Raw genomic sequence first — 26,050 nt, 5'->3', positions numbered from 1 at the left:
TTATTTCAAAAGCATATAGATCCCTGTAGAGAGATCTCTTGATTAGAGAAAGCCTAAAAAAAAATAAAAATAAATTCTGTGGAAATGGACCAACAGAAAAAAAAATCCTACACTATGGCTCCTGCAGCTCTATAGCATGTACTTCAGTGTATGAGCTTGTAACACAGCTGCTTACAGCCAGTGTATAGAAATGGATGGGGTTTACTGCAGCACTTCTATGTGATAAGCTTTGGCATCACTTTTCAAGGAGCTGGAATGAGTGCAAGTATAGACATTACTGCAGGAAAAAGCAGAAGTGAATTTACAGCAACATTGGCTATTTTTCAGTACCTGCTTAGAGAATACCTTACTCTTACCAACCTCCAACTCACTGTGTGCAGTTAAAGCAGAGATCTCCCTAAGGAAAGTGTCACCACCAATAATACTAGAATTAAAAACTGACGCTATTAATACACAAACTTCGGACATCAGAGCCATACCCTTCAAAACAGTTAACATGGATTTTATGCAACTGATCAGTTTTATGATCAATTTTCAAGAACCTAATATTTTACATATATATATTCTCAGAAATCTGTTGTCTGAATGCCTAGCAAACAACAATTCTGTGTATCAGTTATCTTCATCCCCTGAGTACGTCCTGCACACGGTCCAGCTCGGAGTGAGGATGGGACACAGCAGTTCTGCCATCACGGGTACCACAGGTGCCCTACCCCATTGCATACGCACTACAGCACCAGCCACATCATGAGAAAACTTGCAACGTTGCTGTTGACAAAATGGTCATTGAGAGAATACAGACAACTCCACAGGCGGGAAATCAGCATCTCAACTCTTCACGGGAGCAGACTTTTACTATATGAGTTCATACCTAAGCAGAATTTATAGCCTGCTGATCCAGAGTCACTGATAAGTCTACAAGGAAGCCTCGCTACATTTTATAGTTGAAAGTCAAACGATCCACTCTAGCTATCTAGTTTGATGGGATAAATAGAGTTCAGACTTTCTGGCCTTTCTGCAACACTATTTCCAGATGATTGCCCAGCAATCCTGAGGTAGCTACAGACAGTCCAACAGCTCAGTAAAGACAAAAGCCATCTGATTTACACCTGCTTCTCACAACTAAGGATTTTTTTTATCCATTCTAGAATGCTTGAAGGTATTTTATAATCCTTCCAAAGAAGGATTATATTTTATCATATTAGGTGTAGCCACAGACAAACTAAGGAAACAATGGTTTGAGTTCTGACTTAGCAGGGACAATGACTGCTTTCATCAGACCCAAGCTAAGTCCTTCATTCCCTTCAGATACCACTAATCCCCTGATACTGCAGTAACACAGAGTTGCAACGTTTCTCTTACCTTTCTCTATATAGTTTTTAGGTGCCCAAGCAGGATCTCCATCTGCATAGGGATCGCTGTACTGCACAACAGCCGCCTCCTCATCCTCATAATCCACGGGGGGTGGGGGTGGAGGAGGAGGAGAGTCATCAAACATCGGCATCTCGTCAGGAGGCGGTGGTGGTGGCGGAGTTGGGCTATCAGCAACTAGAAACGTTGGGAGATTATTTTTTTTTCTTAAATCAAAACAGTGTGGAGATGCAAACAAACCTGAGGCTGTAACACTGTAAGTAAAAAGGGTGGGGGGGAACAACACACATAGCATGCACTATAATACCATGCACTGATTAGAAACAGAGGCTTTGTATTAACAGCTACAACATACAACTACATTTGTTATTAGTGGTCAAATCTATGTATAAATGCTACTAGAGTCAAAGCACATGCTGCAGGGCATAAGCTGAACACCAGCAGAGAGGAAAGCTTCCTGCCCCGCTGTCCATGCGCTGCGGGGCTAGCTGCAGCATCAGCTATGGGAGGACTCCGAGTGGCACCCTCTGAGCCAGGCAGCAACAGGCCTCTGGTATGGACCAGCAGCTCGATTTATTTATTTTTTTCAAACAAAAACTCTGTCTATATAACTTTAATTTCTTTCTGGACACTGCTTCCTTGGATTCCTTCTCTCTCAGAGCTAGCGTTAGGGAGGCAAAAAAAATCTGGTGTGGTTCATCAAAAAGGGAAGAGACTAATGTTTAAGACTTAACCAGGTAAGAGAAAGTCAAGCAATCGTTCTGCAGAAGAAAAGCTTTGTACAGATCCTTATCTTGCAGACTAGCTTGTGTGTGTGCACACATCCAGGATTCAATTAATAAATGGAAAACTACAACAGGCAGCTGCTGCTTTGGGGGAAAAGTGCTCAAGGAATTAAGTGTATAATCCAAAATGTCAAATCCCTGCCCTGAGATTCTCCAATCTGCACAATTGCAAGTTGCTTCGGGAAAGGGAAAAAGAGAAAAGCATTATGCTACAAATCACTCTGAAAATCAGTTCATCAAATTACTTTACAGTAACGTTTACAGCAGCTGACAACAAAGGAGAGAGAGAGCACACTTAGATGCAATACATCAAGTCACTTATCCTATTCTTTGGGAACTGTGGTCCACTACGCACGTACCTAGATGTAAGCACTATGAAGCCAGAAGTTACTGAAAGGAAGCTACTGTCACTAAACTCAACTTTGTTATATAGCAATACAGATTTAGTTACAAGAGATGTGGGAGTCTGCACATTGAAACAGGCTGAAAACCACTGCTCTAGAAAGGGTTTGACTGTAGGGAGCCATCAGGCTGGGCATGTGCTCCAGAACGTGTAGCTCCAGCACACTACACTAATTTTGAGAAGAAACCCAACTGCAGGGCAAGGAAAGAACACCACTGAGTGAAGCTTAAGCTACTGCTAGTTACAATGGCCCTGAAGATTAGAAGAGGGTTTCTGTTTGTTTAAATGCTCTTTTCTTCCACCTGGCCACTACTCCATCAGCGACTAACCTTTGCTCTTCAGCCACATGCCCCTGACAAGGGTCTCGAGCATAGCTCCCATGTCCTGCTGGGTCAGACCGGCTGGGCTGGTACAGGGGAAGCCACATCTCCCCCTGCAAGGAGGCAGAAGCCATCGGGAGCTGCTGGGACAGAGGCTGCCTCAGCCCTGGCATCCAGCCCACTCTACCCCTTGAAGAACTAATCCTATTCTTCACCTGAAAACCCAGCTCCTCTTCAGCTTGACCAGCTGAGCTGTACGCCCCACAGCTCTCTCCACCAGTAAGACTGGCTGCCACTGTATTAGTGATTCCTCTCCCATACAGAAGCCCATTTATGTCACTTGGAGACAGACTAACAAAGTCTTTGGCCGAGTGAAAGCTATGTCTTGCCCGTGTTACTGAATAGCACTCACAGGCAGGCTTCATTAATCCACCACAGACACATGACAACACTGTTTATGAATGGATTGGTTTTGTGCAGTAGTTTCAGCACATCTTTCACAAAATGTATTTCCCCCCTTAATTTCCACCTGGAGTCAGGAAAAAAAGCAGCATTGAAACAACAATCCTTTGAGATCTTGAGAAATCCTTACCTTAAGAAATGCAAAAAGTTGTATTTATTCAACAATGAGGTTGCTTATTTCAAAAGAAGAAAAGAGGGCAGGAAATGCAAGTGTGAAAGCACCAACACATACCCTGAGATGCAGTGCAGAAACTGCATGCTTTATGGGAAACATTTAAAACAATTCAACTTCACATTTAAACGAGGGAAGAGAATGGAACAGAAAATTAGACAAGTGCTACCCCATGGAAGTATCCCCTGCCTCTTGGCTTTTAACCTAGACTTTTCCTGGTTCTGAACTTAAAACAGGCAGACCCTAGAACAGCATTACTTTTCCTAGGGGAGGAAAAAAAAAAAGCATACAGAAAACCACAGTAAATGAGAAAGCGTAAAAGGACTAGTATTTACACAGCTCCAAATTGAGACATCTTCTCTTGCATGTGTTCACATCCCTGTTCTTTAAACAGGGACCAGCAGACTCCTTTTGAAAGGACTTGGTGTGACAATACAGCAATCTATACCCAATCAGTTGTCCCTGGGCACCGGACACACTGGAAAACCTCTCTGAAGGAGATACCCACAGTTTGGGCACAGGGCGCAGGAAAAAAGAATAGGCATTGCATAATTTCTAAGCCCTCTGTCCTTGTCCTCTGAAAGAAGTCCACGGAGCAGAAGATGTTGCTTTCCAAACCCACAGATCTTTATGAAAAGGAAAAGACATATCTCCCTGCATGTCTCCCTAACTCCACTCCCCCGTAGGCTTCTTGCAGAAGATGAGGCAGATGAAAGTCTAGCACACAATGCCAAAACTCAACAACAGCCTTGACAGCCAGTTTTGCTGAGCGTATGCACAGACTGCCACACGCACCCCTGCCTCCGAAATGAGGCGGCAGCAGCTCAAAGCCATACTCGTTACAGAACTTTCAAACCCAAGGGACTGTTAAAAGAAAGAAAATAAAACAAACAATTCCTAAGACCAGATATTTCAAGCTTCAGCTATTTTTGCTGCAATCTCATTCGCAAGTCAGCTTGCATTTTGTGGTTGCACACAAGGATAAGTCTGTCCCTTTCACCTCCGCTCTCCCAAGCGCTGTGTTATCTCCAGGAGGACAATACTTGGAACAATTCAGAAGCAGGTGTCAATTTTCTCAAGTTTATCTGCAAGTGAAGACATTCAGTAACCTTCATCTTCAGTAGGTTCACCTCTACGCTTTGAATTTTGGAAAGATTCATCAACACAATTTTGTGGCATACTACTCTACATCAACACGATTCTTAACGTTTACTAGCACAACACCAAAATACCTTCTTTTCAAATGAGAACCAGAGAGATGCCTCCTTTCTTTAGGGGAATGCTCAGAACATGACCACTGAAAAGCTCTAATGGGAAGCTGAACAGCAGCACTCATCGGACCTGGGGGCCCCTAAATGTATGCTGGAGCTATATAGCTGCTTTGTAGTAGTAGCCCCTGAGATCCCAGCAAACTTTGCTATGGCTCCCAAACACTTTAAAAACATTTTATGCTTACTTCATGCCCTATCTACATTGCATTCTTTTTATTGTTTACAGAACTGCAACATACTCCTACAGCAAAGATGTCCCCAGATCAGCAATGTGACTTTACACCTGCACTAGAATTTGGGACAGTAACACTCACCTGAAACGAATCAAGCAGTAATGGTAAAAGCAGAGTTACCAGTATAAACCACCTTGCAGCACAGACCATAGCCAGGGAGCATCTCTCTCACAAACCTAACAAGCAGAGCTGTGCTGCAAGAAACTCAGTAGGGAAGTTTGGCGAGAGAACACAAAGAAATGGAGAATGAACGGCTGCCGAGAGCAGAAATACCTTACAAGCTCCTTTGTAATGGCATTAGATCACAAGACTGCACGTTTTCAATTGACTCTACAGCTTCCTGAGAACTACTACAGTAGTAGAATAAATGGTTACACAGTTCGTATTTTGACAGTCTACATAGGCCTTTCTAATAAAAAACAATCAATTATCCCTAGTGAAAAAGCCTCAGGCAGGATGATTCAACATGAAATTAATATTTTTAATTAAGATACATTTCTATTTCACACCAAGCATATGCCACATATTTCACACTGTATTTCTATAATAAATTTGCAGTTCAGAACTTAAATGGGTCAGTAATAATCATGCACGTGTTATAAAATATTGAAGAGTGTGCCCTTCAGCTCCAATAGCATATTGACACTAGAATGCAAGATGGTATTAGCTTCTGGAAAAGGAAACAAAATAAGAGTCTGACTTGCCAGCCATGCATGCTAGAAGAAAGTAGGCTCTACCCTTTAACAGCTCAGCTTGTCCAAACTTACTGTTTTCCTGCACCCTGGCCACGAAGCCTGTGAGAGGTATCTGTGGAGTCAACTGAGGCATAGGGGGAGGGGGTGGAGCAATAGAAACTGGTAGCAACATACACACCATATCAGGGAAAGTCAAACAGACAAAGGAAAAAAAAAAAAGGAAACAAACAAAAGCAGCCGTCAGTAACGAGGACCACAAAACAAAGTATGTAAAGAACAACAAGAACACACACACAGAAGAACCTTCTTCAAGCTTGTGTTTCCAACCAGGCTGAATTCACTGTTAGCCAATTGAGGACTGAAAAGCCAGGCGTGCCCCGGTGTTCAGCTGAATCAAAAGCTGAGCGCAGGCTGTGCATCTGGAAGCTCACTGGGTGCACATGTGAAGGGACCTGCTCTGCTTCACATGGGGAGCACACAAAACTGAGCTTTTTGTCTTGTTGACAAATAAGGATTACTTGAATTTAGTGGTTATCTTTTAAAAGTACACTAGTACAAGTGATGTTTCGCAGGATTCTAGACTCATCGCCTAAAATAAATGTAGAGTGCTACATCTAGTGCAGCAAAGCAGCACTGACAGAGAGCTAAAAGCACTGACAACTACTTTACAAGGGAAACAAGGCTGCAAATCAATACTTAATATTCATACATAGAGCACCTCTCGTAGTTTTGTTCTGCAGAGGTGAAGGACAGTGGGTTGGCTTACTTTGGTTTTGCTTTACATAGAAAAAGGGACCTTGTTGCTTGCTGGTAGGTTTAAAGCAGAATAGAGCTTTATTTAAAATTATTAAGTCTTCTGTGGCTCTTATTATTAAGTTCTGTGGCACTCAGAATCCAAGAGTCTGGCAAAGGCTTCAACAGCTACAACTAGCTACATCGGTGCACAGGGCTCCTCAGGAAGCACTTGCAAGCTCTTCTGTGAAGCGTGTACCTATTTGGTGAGTAACAAGCTATGAGACACATGGCATCAGTGCTCAGAGACACTGGGCTGACAGCAGAGATGTTCAACTCTTCTCTCCACAGGTAGGAAAGGGGCCTGGCAGCAGTAGGGTATGCCATTTCAGCTCTGGCAGGACGGCTCCCCATGAAGGGAGGTGGCAGGGAGAAAACAAAAACAGAAAAACCCACAAAACATCAACTCATTTGTTTACACAGTGCCCCTTCTCAGTGGAATTTCTCTTGCACCAAAGCAGAGAAATCCCTGTGAAGGTGGGAATTCAGCAGGGTAATCCAGTTGGAACCAAATTTGAAAGAGGTTCTGTACTTCCAAGTAAGCAACAGTTTTAAATAAAGCCATAACTAAGATTAATGTTTGATGAATAAAAGTGGAGCATTTAGTTCATTACAAAACCAACAACCAAATAAACTGTATGGGAGAAATGATCAATAAAAGAGGGAGAACAAACGGGTTTCTCACAAAATTGAAGTAAACGTCTAAGAAAAAACAGAGTATTTGTTAGCATGAAAAGTAAAACCTTAGGGAAACATGGGACCTGGATTTAATGTCAGGACAGTAGCATTAAAAATAAAAAAAAAAAATTAAAAAAAATCACCCATTACAGAAACAGAGGAAAACAGTTTAAAGTAGTAAAACACAACCATCAAAATACTGTCTAAAAATGTTGACAATCAGTATTTTGAAAACACCAGAGAGGCTAGATTAAGGAATAGCACCTGCATTTGAGCAAAAAATTGCTTTGGACAAATGTGAATGTTCAGAAACAGTGGTGTGCACAGCATTTACGACAACTGAATTATTTCAAGAAGTAGAGCCCTATTTATTCATCAGAACACAACTGTTCAAACAGGAAGGAGTTTCTGTTGTTATGGTGAATTAATTTGGGGGAACAAGAGTGTGGAGGAAAATGAAGGGCCAGTATGGGAGAGAGAGAGAGTGGGAAGAGAATCAGGATTAGGAAAAAAAAAGAAGATAGTTACTGTGTCTGCATATAAAAATGCTTTCTGATAAATGTAATACTTCTAAACCACTGAGAAAAATGTTCACACTTCAGTGTTTCAAACATTTTATATGCATTCTTTCCTTAAGAGTAAGTACTCAGTAGCAAACACTGGTCCAAAGTGATCTTCAGCCCAAACTTCAACTTTTCTTTTCAAAAGAAATATCACTCTGAAGTTTAGAGAGTCAGCACACTGAAGAACACCACCAGAAACCATTAGAGGACTATCACTCCTCTAAGCCTATCCGGCCGAAATTTATGGAAATGGCAAGGAAGAAGTTTCCTGATAGAAACAGCTTTCTGCCAACGCTCAAGTAGATCCTTATTTTGCAGATCCTTCTGCAGTGAACCTCGTTTGCCCTATTGAGTAGGTAGGCAGGATGCCACTGACTAAAACCTGCTCATTTGCCCATGGCATCTGTCCTTCCCCTCATTCATCTCCATCTGTATTACTACTATGTGAAAGCACAGAGGAGTTATCTGCTAAAAAGAGACTGACCTCTTCTTTAACAGTCAAGCTTAGAACTAAGAACAAAGGAGAAACTTGGAATGAGGAAAGGATTTAGGAGAGAGACAGAGACAGGGAGGAACTGGGTAATGGGAAAAGTTTGTTACATGAGCACTGTGCTCTGACAGTACTCTCTTGCCACTACCCCAGTAGTGGAGGGACTGTACTACAACCATATTAGGTCTCCTGCAAAAAAAATCCGGTTTTAGTTTATGCTCTCCAAGCATACCTGAAATGCTAAGTATAATGTGCCTATAATTAGATAGGCAATCATAATAATTTCTTGTCATGAGTAACAGCAAACAAGTCAGAGGGGAAAACAGTATAATTGCATATAGTGCAATCACTGTACAACTTCAATATGGCTTTTCTTGTTTGTTTTTCCTTCTATTTTAGGAAAGAAAGCGGTAATCCGATTGATGCTCTAATGAATTAAAATGCCATGCATGCTTTTACAATCATTTTGCTCAAAACAGTTTGTGATTTCAGAGCTCAGCAGCTTACTTGAATTTTGAGAATAAAGAGGCCCGCCATTAACATGAGGTTGAGCAGAAAATGGGGCAGTCACAGAAGGATTCCGTCTGTATCCACCAGAAGATGTTGAAGAAGTGGTAGAGTTGTGTCGCGAGATTTGCCTGGTCATTGTGCCATACTGGGAACCAGGAGCTGAACCCGGAGCAGCTGAAAAGCATTAGCCAAAGGAACCAAGGAAAAGACTTAAGCAGAGCATTACTTGGGATAGAATGCAGAAAATAGAAAAAAGCCCAGAACATGGGAAATACTTGATTACAGGTCTCCGATAATTTAAGGCCAGTAACAGGAGATTTACAGAAAACAAACATCCCTGTTATAATCAATAATGAGAAAAACCACACAGGACATAAACCAACACTCATATAAAGGGCATTTGAGAAATGCTGAGAACTACTTTGATAGAGTGGATTGGAAAATTGAATCAGCTTCCAACTCCTAAGCATATCTCAATTACTCTACATGCAGTACCCTTTATTAAAAAGCACACAGAAAAAAAATCCACATTCTGCTCAAAGCAAATGTTTTCCATTGTGAACCAGAACTTGTCTCCAATCTAATATAAAAAGACACTCTAACAAAACAGTAAAACAAATGTTACGAGCTTCAGACACATTTATCAACTATATTTGCTAGTTGTGCTTTTATATTGATGGAATTTGCACCAACAAATCGGAATCACCAATGCCAGCTGACAGAAAGACATATCACTCATTCTTCAGGATGAACACCCATTTTTACCTTTCACATGCTTGCTGCACAAATTTCAAGGTTAATAAAACAATTTAAGTTCCCTGTTGGATTAACCTCTGACAGACGAGAAAAGAATCACACTTGCAAACTAATGAAACTCACATGTTGAGGTCACATGGATCAATGCAATTTTTAAATGCAAATATTGTTTTGCAATAAAATGTTTTGTGCTTTTATATACATATGTATATATCTTATATAAATATATATAAATATATACGAAAATGCACACACACATACATATACACAAATGGTGTGCGATCAGAACTTTGCAGTCCTGTAACGCTATCCAAAGTCACTTTCGCTTAACACTTCAGTAAGGGAAAGTGCAAAGGGTTATGCGGGTCAAAGCCTCCAAAGCTAGTTTCGTAACACAATCAATGAATTTTGTCATCAGCCTGTGACAGGAAAGGGTGGTGTTTGCCACCCGCCTGCAGCATTACAGAATCAAACACAAGCCACTGTGACAGACACTTCTGCTTTTCAGTCACCCTATGCCCACAGGATAGAATACACACATCACCCTACACATCAGCTACCATTTTTAAGCCAGAGTGTTAACTGTTATGGCTTAGTTTCAGCTGCAGGAGCAATACAGCACAATACCTATATTCAAGCTGATTTTGAGTTCTTATAGATAAGACTAATTGGATCTTAGCTTTATTGGGAACAGAGATTTCAAGCAACCGGCAGCCTTTTCCCCATACTTTGTCCGTTTACCTTCGGAGGCTTTAACCACAGGAAATTAGTGGAGATTAGATTTGTTTAAAAACAATCAAACAAAAAAATCACAGAACTGATTTTTATATTAAAAATCATGTAGACCCCATTACAGAAGAAAAAAACACCCTCGCTAAGTCCATTAGGAAGAGATGATTATTGATTATGCAGCATGACTGCAATCACTTCAGCATTGACACAAGTCTCACCTATCAGACTGCCCATCGGGAGAGGTGGTGGCAGTGGTGGTGCTGGCGGGGCTCCAGGAGGAGGAGGAACAGAAATGTGTGCTAATAAAATAGTTTATATTCCCAATTAGGCCATTTATTTAAAAAAGAAAAAAGCACGGGCATTTGATAGGCTTTCCAAATAAATACGGAAATTCAACTGTGGTCAATGGATACAAACTGAGGCCCTGATCCTACACAGGGTTCTGTACCTGCAGATCTTTATTCCCATTGATTTTTATGGGATGCCAGACAATAGTAAGATTTCGTGTCTATTTGTACCTCTGCAGGATCAGAAACACCTGGGAAAGGAAAGCCTACATGTGCATAAGAAAGTGAAGACTTGTCATCCAAGGAACAGAAATTTAAGAGGTGCAATAGTAAAATTACATTACACCAAAACTCCGCTATTTTTTTGTGCAAATTAGCTTTATGTGCTTACAAAATACACAGACAGTAAACAAGCGACTGAGTTGGTTTATTACCAAGATAATAAACCTGCTGGCTTATAATAAAGAAGGATCTTACACATTCTTACCATTCATCGTTCTTAAAGACAAGGCAGTATGCTTTTGCTGTCAAGAGATCCTGCATGGTTCTCTCTTATTGCTGTGCTATCTTATATGCACTAGTTCTCCCTGACTCTCTCAATGATCTCCACCATAGTCTAGCAATTTCTGACTGTAATCATAGCACAAACAACACTGGTGGATAAGCCTGCATTCTACTACTAACAATGCTTTCTTAGTTCATCTTCTGCATTTTATTTGAAGTAAAGACTTTAATTAAAAAAACCCCATATATATATATATATATACACCATCATTAGCACAGGGTAAATTTAGAAGGCTACTTCAGAAGAGAACATTTCCCATCAAACGTGTACATAGTTGCTGCTGCTTCTCAGGGCATTCAGAAATGCCAAATTGTAGATAGGCATTTAATAATATACTTAAGCTTTAAAAGGATCACTTCTCTCCTCCTATCCCCCCGCCTTAATTATCTTCTAAAAACATGGACCAACAAAGGTATTTTAACCACGTGCTATTCCATAAGCGATTGTTCTGCAAGTACTTTTGGTAAAGAATTAAAACCTTTAGATGTCCCTCATCACTCATAAGCTATTTCCTGACTAGGACTGTGTTTCAGGATGGTTTCTACCCTACCATATTCAGTCAAAATCCCTCTACAAACACAAGCGACTGACATTACAGCCTTAAGTTAACATGGGAAGAGTCCCGCATACCTGGTCCAATGGTTGGCGGTGAAGGTGTAGGCACGGCAATGGGAATGCCAATACTGCTGCTTCCACTGTTCTCTCGACTGCCACTTCCTCCACTACTACCGCTATAAAAGAAAAACACAAGTATTAGCACAGCACTTCCTACAATGGCCTATCAACAGCCACACTTACTGTGTGAGCTCTGCTGGCCTAACTCAATTATAGAGTGCTGAAAAATCCCCTATAAAATGCCTCTGTCTCTACCTACAGTTGCATACAGCTAATCAAGTCTGGCTGCATTACATTCCTAACAAATGGAATTAGCTAAGCTGATAAACATCACTATGGATAAAATGTCTAATTAAATGCTTTAAAAAATAAAAAGGTAAGCAACCATAACCAATTCTAGGCAATGGAGTAACAACTGCAGGAATAGTTCAGGGGCCTCATAATAAGTGAAAGTAATAAGCCAGGGCTGGAAGAGTTCATGCCTAAACTGTAACTGTTTTTTTAAGATTATTTATGCTGTCAGATGAAGGAGCATTTCCGCTACTTGGAACAGAAGTTTAGATTGAGAACTTTTTAACTGAGAACAGCAGTTGGGGTGATGTATGGTGTGGATAATTTTCTGTATAACTAACACTCTCTCCCACCCGTGCACTCACTTTTTGTGTACGAGAAGTTTGTTTCTATCCCCACTGAAACCAGGACAGTTTCTACGGTAGTCTGAAAGGTAACAGTACAGCCAGGTCGCAATTTGTTTAAGTACCATTATATGACATACAAATTAGAAGCCAGTAATACAGATTTTTTTTTTACAGAACATACTTCTAGTGAACTAGTGGATAACATTTCTACATGCCTTTGGAGGACACAACACCCCTTTTCAGTGAGGAAGCTGAAAAAGAATCAAGATTCAGGTGGAATCTGTCCTTATTCTTATCCGAGTGTACTCCTCAGGCCAAGGTTTGAATTTCCATGGATTAAATGGGTAATACAAAGGCAACTAAGTAGTCAAGATGTTCTGAAGCCAAAACACCACTTTAGCCCAGCCCATCCATGTTAATTAAAGAGTACTCAGTGATGTTATAGTTTATTCACCATTCCTGGGTAGGTACAAATTGGTGCTGTCAAGAGTCAAGAGCAAATCATTCAAATGTATCTTAAGAAAACAACACTGTTACGAAAAAGAAAATCAGCTATCTGAAATGGAAGCCAAGATAATTCCTTCAAAATTAGTGTTCTGTCTGCTGAAGACCTTGATCTTGTCACCATGGTTGCAGATGAATTTTTAACTGCAGTCTACATAACAGAAGATCTTGTGAGACAAGAGTAGGGAGCATTCACAGTAGCCAGCTAAACAGATTAACAGGATCTTCATTGCAGACAGATTTAGAAGTTATTTCATTCTGGCAATATTTCATTATCAACTGCGTCCAAAATACTCTCTCAACCCCTGTTAGTGACCTACCGTGTTTAACTGCCTACTGGGAGTTATAAAAAAAAATTAAGAAAAGCTCTCTGAAAAATAAGCTAACCTATTACTTCTAACTACATTGAATTCTTTCATCTGTTTTTTCCCTGGAGTTTGAAGCCTATGAGAAAAATCAAGTTGAAAAAACTGCTCACTTAAGAGGCTCAGAGAAAGATCTAGCTTTGCAATTCATGAAAAAAACCCAAACATTAAAAAAGGTACACTTGGAACACCCTTCTCACCCAAAACACACACTACTCTCATCAAAGCCCTTAAGCATGTGGAAACAACTAGCTGATGCCAATACCTGCGTCTGTGAATAGGCTTTATTTTCTGCTTTTATCATGCTAGCACTGATTGAGCATTAAGTTTTAGCCAAAAGAAAGCAATCAGCTCTTTCAGACAACCTCATCACAGTGTCTCTAATCAGCAGAAATTTCCCTTTGCAATTAGTGATCTGGAAAACTACAAAAAAAACCCCTGAGTATGTTTTAGGCTAAGGTTAACAATGCAGCTTTAAACCCATTAGGACCCATCACCGCCCTACCTTTCAAGTGCATAAATTTCGAAGTTTTGCTTATTCTTGGGAAACAAATACCATACAACAATATACATTGGTTATATAAAACGAGGCCTGTGGTTATGAAAGTAAGTTGCTAGATACAATAAGGCTTCTATAGAGTATGACAACACTTCTATGTGTTACATAAGTCAAAAATACAGTGAAATTCCATTAATGCAGAGTGGTAGAATACAGGCACAAAGCTTCAAAGCTTTTATGTGACTTTAGTAAGCATCATCATGACAGGCAGGAAAGAGTTACAGTGAGAAAATGCTCTACCTGTGTGTTCTTGGTCTCTGGTTCAAGGAAGCCGTCCTTCCCGGACTGTGCTGACTGCCCAGTCTGGCAGGACTGGTCATGTAATCATTGGGGACTGTTGGCGGTTTGACTGGCTCCAGCGTTTTGTAAGGAGTATTTCGTCTGGTCAAGGGGGAAAAAAAAAATAAAAAAAAATTGAAGACAGAAAGATAAAGGATCAGAAGATCAAAAGGATAAATGAATGAAGCAGTGAAGCCATTTGTTTTCTTAAGGTTTTCAAGAGAGATCACTGCACAGTGACCCACATTACAGTATATTAAACAGATTCCACCAGGCGGGGTAGACAGGTCACAATAAACTCTCTAAAGTGCTCTCATGTAGATAGATCCATACAAGTTTGCCTACAGCACGTAAACCGGTTAAAAAAGCCTAAACTAAATTTACTTCCCAAAGCATTTTCTTTGAACTACATAACATACAATAGTTACATCTGCATAATATTCTGCGGTTACCTTTCACTACACTGCACGTGACAAACTCTTCCACTGTAACACTCTCCTCTTTCCCCCCTTCCCCTCCCCTCCAAATGCTTTCCAAAAGTATTCTTGGCTAAAGGTATTCAACTCATTAAGACAGGAGCAAGGCTGAAAAATTCACAGAACAAGTTACATTTGCAATCACCAGTGCTCTTCCTAGTAGCATTGTTTCACAGAGTAATCAAGCAATCTCGTATCACTTAAGCAGATCTTAAAGCGTCTCATAGATCAACTTCATCATCTCCAATTTGCAGACCAAAGTGGTGAAGCCCTGAGACTTCCAAGGTCACCTCGCAGACTGCATCAAGTCAGAAATATAACGCAGATCTTCTGAGATCTATTTACCAGACCCATTACTGCCTTAAGAACAGTGCATTTATTGTACTGAATTGCAGAGCTCTCCAGTTCTCACCAGTAACTAAGAGATCCCTTGCAAGATGTGGAATCTGGCAATGCACCAGCTAAGCAAAAACAAAAATACTAAACTACTGGTATTTAATCATTTGTTCAATTACTGGTCATAACTGAGTTGATAAGTTATACGGCTTCCTGGTATTTTACAATATGGAATGCAACAGTACTAAATTTTAACTATAACATTTTATTATTAAAACCTCGCAAAAAGAAAAGTGGAAATACCATAATTGTTTGCATGCACTGTGGTGTTTGTAAATTAGTTTGTCTATATAAAGAACTCCAGATGATTTATTATGCAGCCTGCCATCACCTATAGGTCTGCCAAAAGAGATCAGTCGTGGGAAAAATAAAGAAACTTTGTATTCCAGTTGTAAGAGATAGGGGTCTAAATACCACCAAATGAAATGATAAGCAGGGAAGATTTTAAATGTGCTTCCAACAGATATAACCTTGAAAACTAATGTTTTAAAATATTCTACCTTGGAATGCACTGGCAGTATGAACTGCTACTCAGCTCTGTAGTACTATTTATTTTGCCTCTACAATTTTAAAATATTGTCAAAAGCAAACCCCCACTACATCCTCAGGTTCCACCGTGCCTCAGTTTCTCCTTTCTTCTTCTCAGCTTCATTGAAGAATTCAAACTGCCAAGCACCAGAGAAGTCAAAACTGATCTCTTTCCATCACTCAAGTCCAATTCTTCCCTTTGCTTTTCTGCCAGCCCCACGCAGAGGAGGAAAACGCTCTTTCCTGACACTGCCCAGTGCAGAGCTGATGCCCATTGCCACCAGGGAGAGCTACAGGGAACCCAAGGCCTTGCTCTGCCCCAGGACCCTCAAGGCACGACTGCAACTTCTCCCTCCATCCAGCTCCAGCAATTCACTCCTCCTGTGGTACTTCCAGCCTGAGCATCCAAGGTTTTCCTCAGTCTCTCCCTGGTCTGGTGAAGAGACCCCCTGCTTTTCACCCATCCCATTTCTGTGCAGGACGACTCCCTCCCCACCATATTCCTTTAGATAGTCCTGCCTTGGAGGAACAAGCTGCACAATAAGCAGCACGTATTTAAAGGCCTCTGTTACACACCAAGCTCGTTCTGATTTTACACGCTTATCTCTGTTTTCTAGATAGAAAGGAGAAAAATACTATCCTTGTGGTTTCTAGCAATTTTTCCTGCATATATTAGGGAAACAGTCATGCCTATGATATTTCACGCTTTGGCAGAACACGGCTGCTCAAGACAAGAGCTGTACTTCCTGAATAAGAAGGGCAGATAGAAATCTCTGTTACGAACCCACATTATTCCTCCCCCTCAGCCAACTGCTGCCTCTTGTCAAGCTCATCTGGAAACGACACTCAGCTGATTAATCCTTATCAGGCATCAGCTAAGGCAACCCAACAGTTCTGGCTTGTTCAGGGGGGGAGCATTAGAGAGAGGCAGCTCACCAGTACATCAAGGCTGCTGTTTCACTAGAAAACGTCCAAGAGGACATGAAAGCACTACCCAGCTTCCCAAGGCTGATAAACAACTCTTTCCCAGCTGGGATAAGAGAGACAATTGGAATACTGATTGCATGCCCTTGAGCAATGGGAATTTTCACCAAACATGCTGAGGAAACCTCTAGGGTAATTTCTCTGCAGAATACACAACAAACACTGCCATCATGAAGCAGCAAAGCATCAAATCAGGATTCACTAAAATCACTAAGTCACAAAAGGAGTTGCTGCTTCTAATTTTCCTTGACGATCCCCATCCTGTCCGTCTCATTATTCCCCATTTTTCCAGCTCCCCACCTCTCCCAGACAACGTACCTGAAGCCAAAACACCATGCCAGGCAGCTTTACAGTGCCTCAGTCCTACCCACAGCATAAAGGAAAGACTGAGAGTGACAAATAGGTAGAAGGTCTTGTTTAGGACGCCTTTTGGAAGATGTTGGACAGACAAAACCATATGGCACATGCTCTGAGCTTCTCAAGTATTAATGTTCTGCTCTCTAGTAACGACTACTTGCTGGCACACCAAGATAAGCAGATTTCACTCCCCACAGGACCACAGCAGCAAAATAGACGCTAGGGCAGGGAACTCCGGTCACAGTGGGACTTGGGAATAGCAAAACCCTTCCTCATCTAAGCATAAAAATAAAAATGCACAAGCCTGCGAGAATCAATGCTGCCAATATGCTTACAATGCCACAAATTTTCTTTAGATAATGCAACAAATATGGCACTAACAGCCATTTCATACCTCTTACAATATTGAGAAATGAGTAGACAAAAACTTTTAACAATGAAGTCTTTCCCCAACTGAAGTTAAAACCTGGTTGATATTCTTTTGTGTCACTAAGGATTTCTCCCCAAAAATCAGGAATAACAATAGCCTCCTCATTTACCCATATCTATAATAAATCCTTCCCCCATGAAAAAACATTCTTTCAAAAGGTCATCACGAAAATAAGAGTCAATGCAGTTGAAAGGGTTTACACAGGAAAGGTAATTGCATTTTTTGCTAAAAGCAATCAGAATTGCCATTTATCCACATATTTAAAGAAACACCAACACCGACACAATTAAAACTTGCTATTACACAGTCAGGACCAAACAGTCTTCATTCTTACCCCAGAGTTCCCCGGCCTGACATAGGAGGACTTGGTGGTTTTTGTGTAGGCGGATTTGTTCTTGACAAGGTGCCAGTTCTTGCAGGCTGGTTATTTCCATGCTGAAATAAGGGAAAACATGATTTTATTTTTATAACAGAGCAGCTCTATTATTGACAGCTTTTTTTTTTTTTTAAGTGTAAGAATATGAAGTGAGAATTCCCAGACAGCTGTCAAACAGCAAGTTTTCAGCAACACACAAGACAGACACCAGTAAATATAAAGAGTCTAAATACAAGCTCGATGTTATTTTTGCTATTAATTTACAACAGACATCAGAAAGGTAGGCAATTGACAGGTCCATGCACAAATCTCTTATATCCTCTTTTCTTTAAAGGGAAGCCACATTTGTGTTCATCTCTGTTCAGGTGTTAATAATTTAAATCAAACTTTAACACTGACAGTACAATACAGTCAGCACAGGCCCAGAATTTCTCAATTTGCCCCTGCTATTTGACTAGCAGAGTCATTCAGGTTGTCTGGGAAGTCTCCTGCAAAAAATGTAAGTGAAGGGAATCAAGGCATCTACTGAATTCAGAGCAAAGCACTACATGTGTTAGAGAAATTAATGTATCTATGTATAAATGCAGATGTCAATGTATCGCAGATATATTGACACACGCTAAACGCTGTAAATAAAAAAAAATCAAGTATAGCATGTTTAATCTAAATATCCTATGGAAAGCAGAGAAGAGCATAAGAGAGCGCTAGTTTTCAGTTTTAATGGCTCTGCAGCCTCTACTATCAGTCACATGAGGCACTGTGGGTCAAAGGAGAAATAACACTTCTTACCTTGGCTTTTAGCCACTTAACGTTGGCAAAAAAAGGGGGGAAAAAGGTAGAAATTAATGGCAGATCCATCACAACTGATAGGACAGGTTAAACTACAGATAATTACATTAAAAAAATCATTTTTGTCTACTGGTAATTAGCTATGTCCCAGTACGCTAACAGAGATTTTTACTGGCTCGCTCAGTCATCAAAAGTTCTATGTCTGACTACGTGATCACAGGAAAAGTACTTGTGTCAAAATTAAGTTTAGCCAAGCTTTGCCAGATTTGTTTGCCAGGCTCCTCATGGGCGGTAAAGGCTTAAAAAGCCCCCTGCTGACCATTGCAGTCCAAACCCAAATCAATGCTATTTCAATGGCAACGTGAATTTAAGAACTCGTTCACAAACCCACAGTTTCAGCTATACAGTGCAGAATAGACTTGCCTGTTGTTTTGACACTTAACCTTCATGTGTTTTGAAGAAATCCTAGCTGCTGCATTGAATGGTAAATAAAGAAAAGGGAGATCGCAAACAGGATGAGCCGCATCGCCTTTCACCTCTGGTTTATTGATTGAAATCTGATTCAAGCCAGCACAGTGCTGGCTGCCCAAAACTGTGTTGGCAGTGCTTTAATGACTGTTATTCTGAAATTTTAGCTCTTAGAATCAAGTCACTATATGACTCCACTATATCGTTTTTACAGTCTTCATGATTGCAGAGGGAAAAAAAAATATGAAAACTTGGCTTCATAAGGAAAACAAATGTAAAATTTTAAACAAATTAAAGTTGAGTTCTCTAATTTTATTCAGGGAGGGGAGGACTTGTGTTTTTGAATGGAGAAAATAATTAGTTTCACTGATTTAAAAAACCCAAATAAATACAAACCCCCAAAACATAAAATAATCCCAATGCTTTTTTTTGAGGTTGTTTGGAAATAAACTGTCACTTCCAGAAGCAGCTTCCTAATGCATAGCATTTCAAAGTGCGGCTTGCAACTTCTCCTCCTCTTCCAAGAAACACAGACCAGTTTAAAGGCATCCATAAATTGAGAAAAAAATAATTCATAGAATCATAGAATTACCTAGGTTGGAAAGGACCTTTCAGATCATCTAGTTCAACCATCAATTAAACAACATGCTATAGAGCAATTAAAAAATGCTACACAGCAATATGCATATGTGAGATTTCTGACAAAGTCTGCAAAACCACTGAAAGACAGATGGGGTTTACAAACCAAAAGAGGTTGAAAGCCACTGCCCTTATTTATATTACAAGCACAGAAACACAAAACCTGCTCCAAAATTCAAATGAAGAAGTTTAGCTGTGGTAAGTAAATTTGAAGGTCATCCCATTCACTTCCAGTCTGGGCAGAGGTTCATCAGCAGAGCGGCAGAATTAAGGCATTTAAACCAATTCTGTCCCCACATACTTATTTCATGGCAAAGCCTCAGTTTCCAGGATGCCAGGGTAGTCTCCCAAACATTATATTTTTAAAACAGGCTTTTAGCAATTAAATTTGCTTTCCTCTCTCACAGGAATATGTGACCCTTCCCCTTACTTCCCCAGTTGCCAAAGGCAATAGCATAATACAAGGAATTTGTTAAAAGAGACCAAAAAGTAAAACTCGTGGTCCCATCCCTCCCTAGCAGCCACAGATAGAAACCTTTTAAAGGCTTAAAAGGAAGGGTGGCACCGTTTCTTACCCAGCCTCCACTACTAAATTTGCCTGCCTCAAAAATACAAAACCAAGAAGCTTCCTCTCTTTCCTGCCCTTAAGCAGTGTCACTCGGCACTTATGGTGAGTCTTTCCACCTCCTCCCTAATCACTGTTACATTCTGCCTCCACTGCAGCAACAATATGAATACCAAGATCTAGCGCATGATTCAGGAATCTTTATCTTATTTCAAACCTTTCTATGGCTGTTTAACATACTAAACAAATATCTGAAGCCAAACAGCTCTTGATCTTTACTCCTATCTCTACCACTACATCAGGTGAGCTTCATCTCTTTTGCTACTAGTTAAACTATATACAGACAAATACACACACTTTTTTATCGTGCAGAAGAATTAGTAACTGTTGTCATACTGCCTTCTATAAGTAAAAAACTCTGTACACGTCCTCTCTGTTGCTGTCAATATAAGCAAGAGTCATACAGCCAGGAAAATGCAGAAGGAAGGAACACAAAAGGACCAGGCATTCTTATGGGAAAGGAACTCCTGTTCCAAAAGACAGAAGTAAGGGAGGAAAGCAAATGAATCAAAGCAAGATGAACCATATGGCTATTTAATCATGGTTAATAAGCTAATTAATTAGGAGGAGACATTTTCTCCTATTTATTGCCTGAGCTTATGAGGTCAAGCTTGCTGTATTTCTTGGTCTGAAAACCAAATGTAGTGCTCTCTAAGCAATTAAAAAAATTGTGTGTAACTGGGAACAGTTTAGGCAGCAAGGTCTAGACTCATTATGATTTTAAGAAAAATATGAAAAAAGACATCAGAAAACCAAAAGGAATAGCAGGTGCATGTTTAATGTAGGTTCAAGCATCTCTACAAATGCCTCTAGGCCAGCCAGCCAGTTGGCAGACCATGACCATCATCAACTGCCTGATCAGTACCCAGAAGGTCAGAGTCAGGAAGGAAGGAAATGCAAGGCATGAGGAAAAGAAGCAGCAGCGTGCATAAGGTGCACAGCTTGAAGAGGGAAGAGACTGTTCTGAGAAGGATCTATAAAATAAGAGACAGGAGGTACAAAAGGAAAAGAGCTTAATCAAAGAAGAAGAGCAGCACTGAGAACTCCCGCGGAAGCTGTATGGAGCACAACTCCCTTCTCCTCCCGCTAGTTGTATTACTGTGCACACAGGAGAGAGTTTTCAGACATATACCAGCATCCTGGATGACATACACACCAGAACAAAAACACAGTGTGTAGGCTTGCTGGGGATGCTTGCAGTGCCGAGGCAGAGAACTAGACAGATCAGGATGTTCCCAGAAACAACACAGCATGGTAAGCAGCAATATCGTTTGGGGTTTCTCGCAAGCATCATAGCAGAGAGATGTTTCAAAGAAGCAAGCAAAACAATTTTGCCTTTCCAATGAAAACCCGCCAAGCATGTGGCAGTCCTGGATGAAGTTTTAAAGTTTGTCACAAAATTAAGAGAAAGAAACCACAGTCTCAGGTTCAAGAAATAGGAGTCAGCCTCGCTGCATTTCCAAAAGACATCCGCTAGGGCACATCCGCAGGGTTTTAACAGTGTGGGACAGGGGGTTGGCCAAGGACTGACAGTCAGCAGTGGGCTGGAAAGGAGTAATGCAGTTAAGGTAATGGGCAAAACAGGTGGTTGCAACAGCCATGCAAGGCATTTATCAAAGCCAAAAGTGAGGCTGCTTCTGTAACTCATGCCAGGAATTCAGAGTACCTGGACTGAGAATTTTAGCTGTGGATTTGGACAGGACAAGCAATGTTTTGGGACAGTTGAGTATTGACTGTAAGTACCAAGTAAGAGGTTTACTTGCTTAAAGGCAACTATTTCAGCAATTCCAGCAAGCTCAGTTCTGGTAGTCTAAACAGTACAGAGGTAGTATGCAGGTTTCTCTAACTGATGCCAAAAGGACGAGACCAAGAACGGCATGAAGAGGTAGGGTGTGAGGCAATCAGAAGTATCTACTGGTAGCCAAAGGATGTCCAGATATTTGAGAAACATTGCTGGCTGGCTCAGGAGGCAGCCATCTAACTAACTGTTTTTAATAGTTTCCATGCCAAGTAACAAGTCATGGGGGAACATTAGTCATGATTCAGGGAACCAGAAAGCTATTATTTGAGTTATAAACTGCGTTTGGAAAACTAGGGCTAGGGACATTCCACACAAGTCATTTATGTGAGCAAATGTATCTATAAGCACAGAAATACAAAAGGCCACCTGCACACTGGAGCAAAAATCCTTATCACACTCACATCTAGCAAGTTTTCTCCTGCACATTTCAGCTATGAACTCTCCAATTTCAGATTGCAGAAACTTCAAATCTCTATGCAGGTTGCTTGCACTTCCCCTACTGTATATCACTATTTCTCCAACTCTTGAATTTGAAGAGCCAATTTCACTCTATATCCTGCCATAGGTAGGATCCCTGAAAGCCATCACTAAATACCATCCAATATAAATGCTGATCATTGGAAACAAAGATTTTAAAAGCGTGCCAGTCTAACAGTAAGTGTCTGACAAACTCAGAACTTTTTATATATATGCTGTGCAAAAGCAATAACCAGCCTTAGATCCATCACCTTTGATAAGTAATCACAGCCATGAACCACAACAGAAAAAAGCCCCATGATTGCTCTTGATGACTCTTTCGCCAACCTCACCTTTTATTTAAAAAGGTATTTCCTTTATTAATCAAGGGAGAATTATCTGAGACATCCCTACTGAAAGGCAGCTGGCCATAAGACCGTTTGAAGTGCCGTTACATATCTGCAGCTAGGCAATTCAATTGCCCCATAGGCATCCTCATAGATTTTTGCACAAGATTGCCTCCTGTCTCATCAGTGGAGCAGTTTTGGAGTATTACAAGATGACACGGTCGGAGCAAGAAATGCAGCTGGAAGGGTACTTCTACATGAAGGTCCGGGATGCCTGAGGAAAGGACACAATAAAGCACCAAGTCTAGAATATGGCTTCCTTACAAGAAATCAAGATATGGACTTAGGGAGAATATGTAATCAAAGATTTTTTCAGAAGGCAGACTGTACGTGGGTGTCAGACACTCAGGTTAACACACTTCTGACACTAGTTCTGTGCAGTTTTAAAGAAATCATTCCTGTCTCTATTTCCTTATCAGAATGGGTGAGAAGCCTTTCTTTGTTCTTTATTTCCTTATAACCTATTGTAAGGCAGATTATTTTGAGAAAATCTAGGTTCCAAATCAATACTTCTTTCAAAACTGAACATGAGTAGGTAAGTTTCTCTTCAGTGAAATTTTACCTTCATCTTTTAACTATAACCTCTCCCAGCATTATTTGCAATCTGCTGATTACATAGTCTTCTGTTAACAGTAACCAGATGTAGCTTGTCGGTATTGCTTCTTCTTTATATTGGTTTTTCGGGTGTTTTTTGGGGTTGTTTGTTTTGGTGTGGGGTTTTTTTCTTTTTTGAGTTGTCAAACTGAGCAGGCAAAAATTTTGGAGTCACATTTGGCTTTAAAATGGTTTTACATATTAAACTGCTCTTAACATACAAAAAACTGGTTGTGGATGACAGACAAACTTAATATTGGTCCCTCAGTAGTCTTGTTCAGAGAAAGATACCTAGATTCCTGCCTTTAAATACTTCAAGCTTTTTGAATTCTTTGAGTTGGTAACTTTGTTTCTAGCTACAACAGAATAAGGTTAATGTAAAAAAAAAATATTCTTTTCAAAGTCAGAAAATAAAGAGATCTCATAGTTTTTTCTTTGCAAGCAGAAAGGCTTGAAACCTACATTGTATCAGATGACGCTACACGCACTTCTGAATTTCCAGTAGTGAGTACCCTATGAAAAGCACACAGTGTCAACACTCAAAACAGAGTCATTAGAGCTGGCAACAGGAAGAGTTACTTTTCCCCCCCAGAGAAGCGTTCTTTACCCTACAGCAATATTTACTGTTTGGCCATGACCCCAGAGGGATGATGTGACTTTAATGAAATTGGCCACATGACATCCTTTGAAGCGTGAGTGTCTGACAGAGGCTAATACAGGGACAAAGGCATCAGAGGCTCAGGTTCAGGATCCCTGTCTCACTTTGTTTTTATTACAGTGAATTATTTAAAAGTTAATACTCAAGTGGCTAACACATAAAAGGTCTTACCCTAAACGGGAAGCAGGCACAATTAGGTAGCCTTCTACCCCTCACATCAGCACCTCATCTGCATTTTTGTTTTGCACCAACACAGATGTAAGCATGAGGAATGCAGGTGAGTAGGGCAGGCTGAGAAGCCTAACAAGGGTCAGCGCAATCTTAGTATTTGTTAAGTTTTGGCCCAATCCCTACTTTAAGGGAGGCCTTCCAACTTCCATTTGCTTGAGAAAGACTTCTGAACGCTTAACTCCTGTTTGACTTCCTGGGCTAGAAAGCTTCTTACAGATTTAATGCAGTGAAATGCAAGTGGTTTACAGTGACAAAATTCCAAATTGTTTCTTAAAACAGAGCTGAAAAGTGACCAATCTTTATATACAATTCAAGTTTGCTTTTGAAGAACTATTAGTTCCATAAAACAAACTTGATCCAATTACAGCTATTAGGCATTTCAATTTAGCACATATTCAGCATTTTATCTGCCTTTACCATAAGGCATCATTTTAACTTCCTACTTAGCTGCCATTTTACAAATTACTGCAATTCCACCTGCCTCCTATTTGAAAAAAAAATAAAAAATAAAAAATTCAAAGGCCAACTTTAGCGCTCTTAAGGCTGCTTCCAAGCTTCCTCCTCCTTCTCCCCCCTCTTAAACTGAGGATTTTCTGTATGAGTAATTGTATTTGACCTATTTATTTGCTGGCACACTACCTTTTTTTTTTCCTTGCACAAAAGAAGGGGAAAGAGAAGGAAGGAAATGTTAAAGTATCCTCTGCCTAATAATTTTAACCCAAGCTCTACACAGGAAGGCATGCTCTCACATCACGACAGCTACTCTTATTTACCAAGAATGACTTCAGCTACATTCCCCTATCCCCAGAGGGTGACAGCTGAGCAACTACTTAACAGACCTGCAAAAATGCTTGCCTGTGCGTTTCTTGGAGCCATCTACACATAATATTTGTGTTGCAAGGGAAAGCCTTCTCGCTAGCAAACCAACTTTAAAAGCCTTCCTGATTTTGACTGATGCTAGCCTTGGTTCATAGGCACGTACATGGAAAAAAAAAAAAAAAAAAAAAAGCAACTTTACTCCTTTTGGAGACTTCGTCGGTATCTGCCCCTGCAAAGGGAAGGGGCAGGTCATGGAGCAGCTTGGGGCTGTCATGGAGCATTCAGGCCGAAGGAGAAAGCACTTCTGCAATTCTAGGATGCTCTACAAAAAAAAGCTTTTCTAACAGGAAGCTGCTACAGGAGAAAACAGCACTGCCTTCCAAGGAGGTGTCTCCCATCAGGGAGGAAACCTGCTATAGAGAACAGCTGCTTACCATCACTGCCACCCCCACCCTCGTCGCCTGCCCCCACAAAAACTGCTGCATGTAAGACAGAGTGGGGCATGCAGAGCCCTTCTCCATGCCCCAAGCATAGGCATCTGCTTTTGTGTCCCCTCTACACAGCCATGAGAAGCATCAGACACACACACAAAGAAAATGAGCTGTGAGTATGTACAGGAGGTGTTTCTGCATGTACTCAGATGGAAGATGTACAGGGGAAGACAGCATTTACTCTGAGGACTACCTACCTTTCTACTTTTATTTTTTTTTAATTCTGTGAAACAGTATTTTTATTTATACTTTTTATATAAAACTATTTAGGATCACCCCTTAAAATATACTGTATATTTTAATGACATTTTTTCCGGAATCAGTATTTCATGAAATAAAAGCAGAAGCAGTATTTTTGATTTCTCTTCCTTGCATTTTTCCTTTCTATTATCAAATCCCACACTAGAACACAACAGAGTCCCATTAACACCAATAAATTGTCATCTACAGATTTCAAAGTGTTGCATTATTTTTATTTAA

At 40.5% G+C, this 26,050-nt stretch overlaps 1 protein-coding gene across 12 annotated transcripts in view; it reads right to left on the bottom strand.

Moving 5' to 3' along the window:
• The window catches only part of ABI1 (abl interactor 1), an 82,334-nt gene that overhangs the window by 1,392 nt on the left and 54,892 nt on the right, over window positions 1-26,050 (bottom strand). For 2 of the 12 annotated variants that reach the window (XM_063324605.1, XM_063324613.1), the window contains exons 4-11: window positions 18,382-18,396; window positions 17,551-17,651; window positions 14,007-14,147; window positions 11,716-11,816; window positions 10,452-10,532; window positions 8,743-8,919; window positions 5,785-5,871; window positions 1,363-1,548 (exon numbers count right to left, since the gene is read on the bottom strand). In XM_063324605.1, coding sequence (XP_063180675.1) covers window positions 1,363-1,548; window positions 5,785-5,871; window positions 8,743-8,919; window positions 10,452-10,532; window positions 11,716-11,816; window positions 14,007-14,147; window positions 17,551-17,651; window positions 18,382-18,396 — 889 coding nt within the window. The remainder of the gene's footprint in view (window positions 1-1,362; window positions 1,549-5,784; window positions 5,872-8,742; window positions 8,920-10,451; window positions 10,533-11,715; window positions 11,817-14,006; window positions 14,148-17,550; window positions 17,652-18,381; window positions 18,397-26,050) is intronic. The other 10 variants (XM_063324608.1, XM_063324611.1, XM_063324607.1 and 7 more) reach the window with 10 other exon arrangements.

This window comes from Chroicocephalus ridibundus, chromosome 2 (genome assembly GCF_963924245.1).
Source record: "Chroicocephalus ridibundus chromosome 2, bChrRid1.1, whole genome shotgun sequence".
NCBI classification, from domain to species: Eukaryota; Metazoa; Chordata; class Aves; order Charadriiformes; family Laridae; genus Chroicocephalus; species Chroicocephalus ridibundus.
This window is presented reverse-complemented; position numbering and strand designations above follow the sequence as displayed.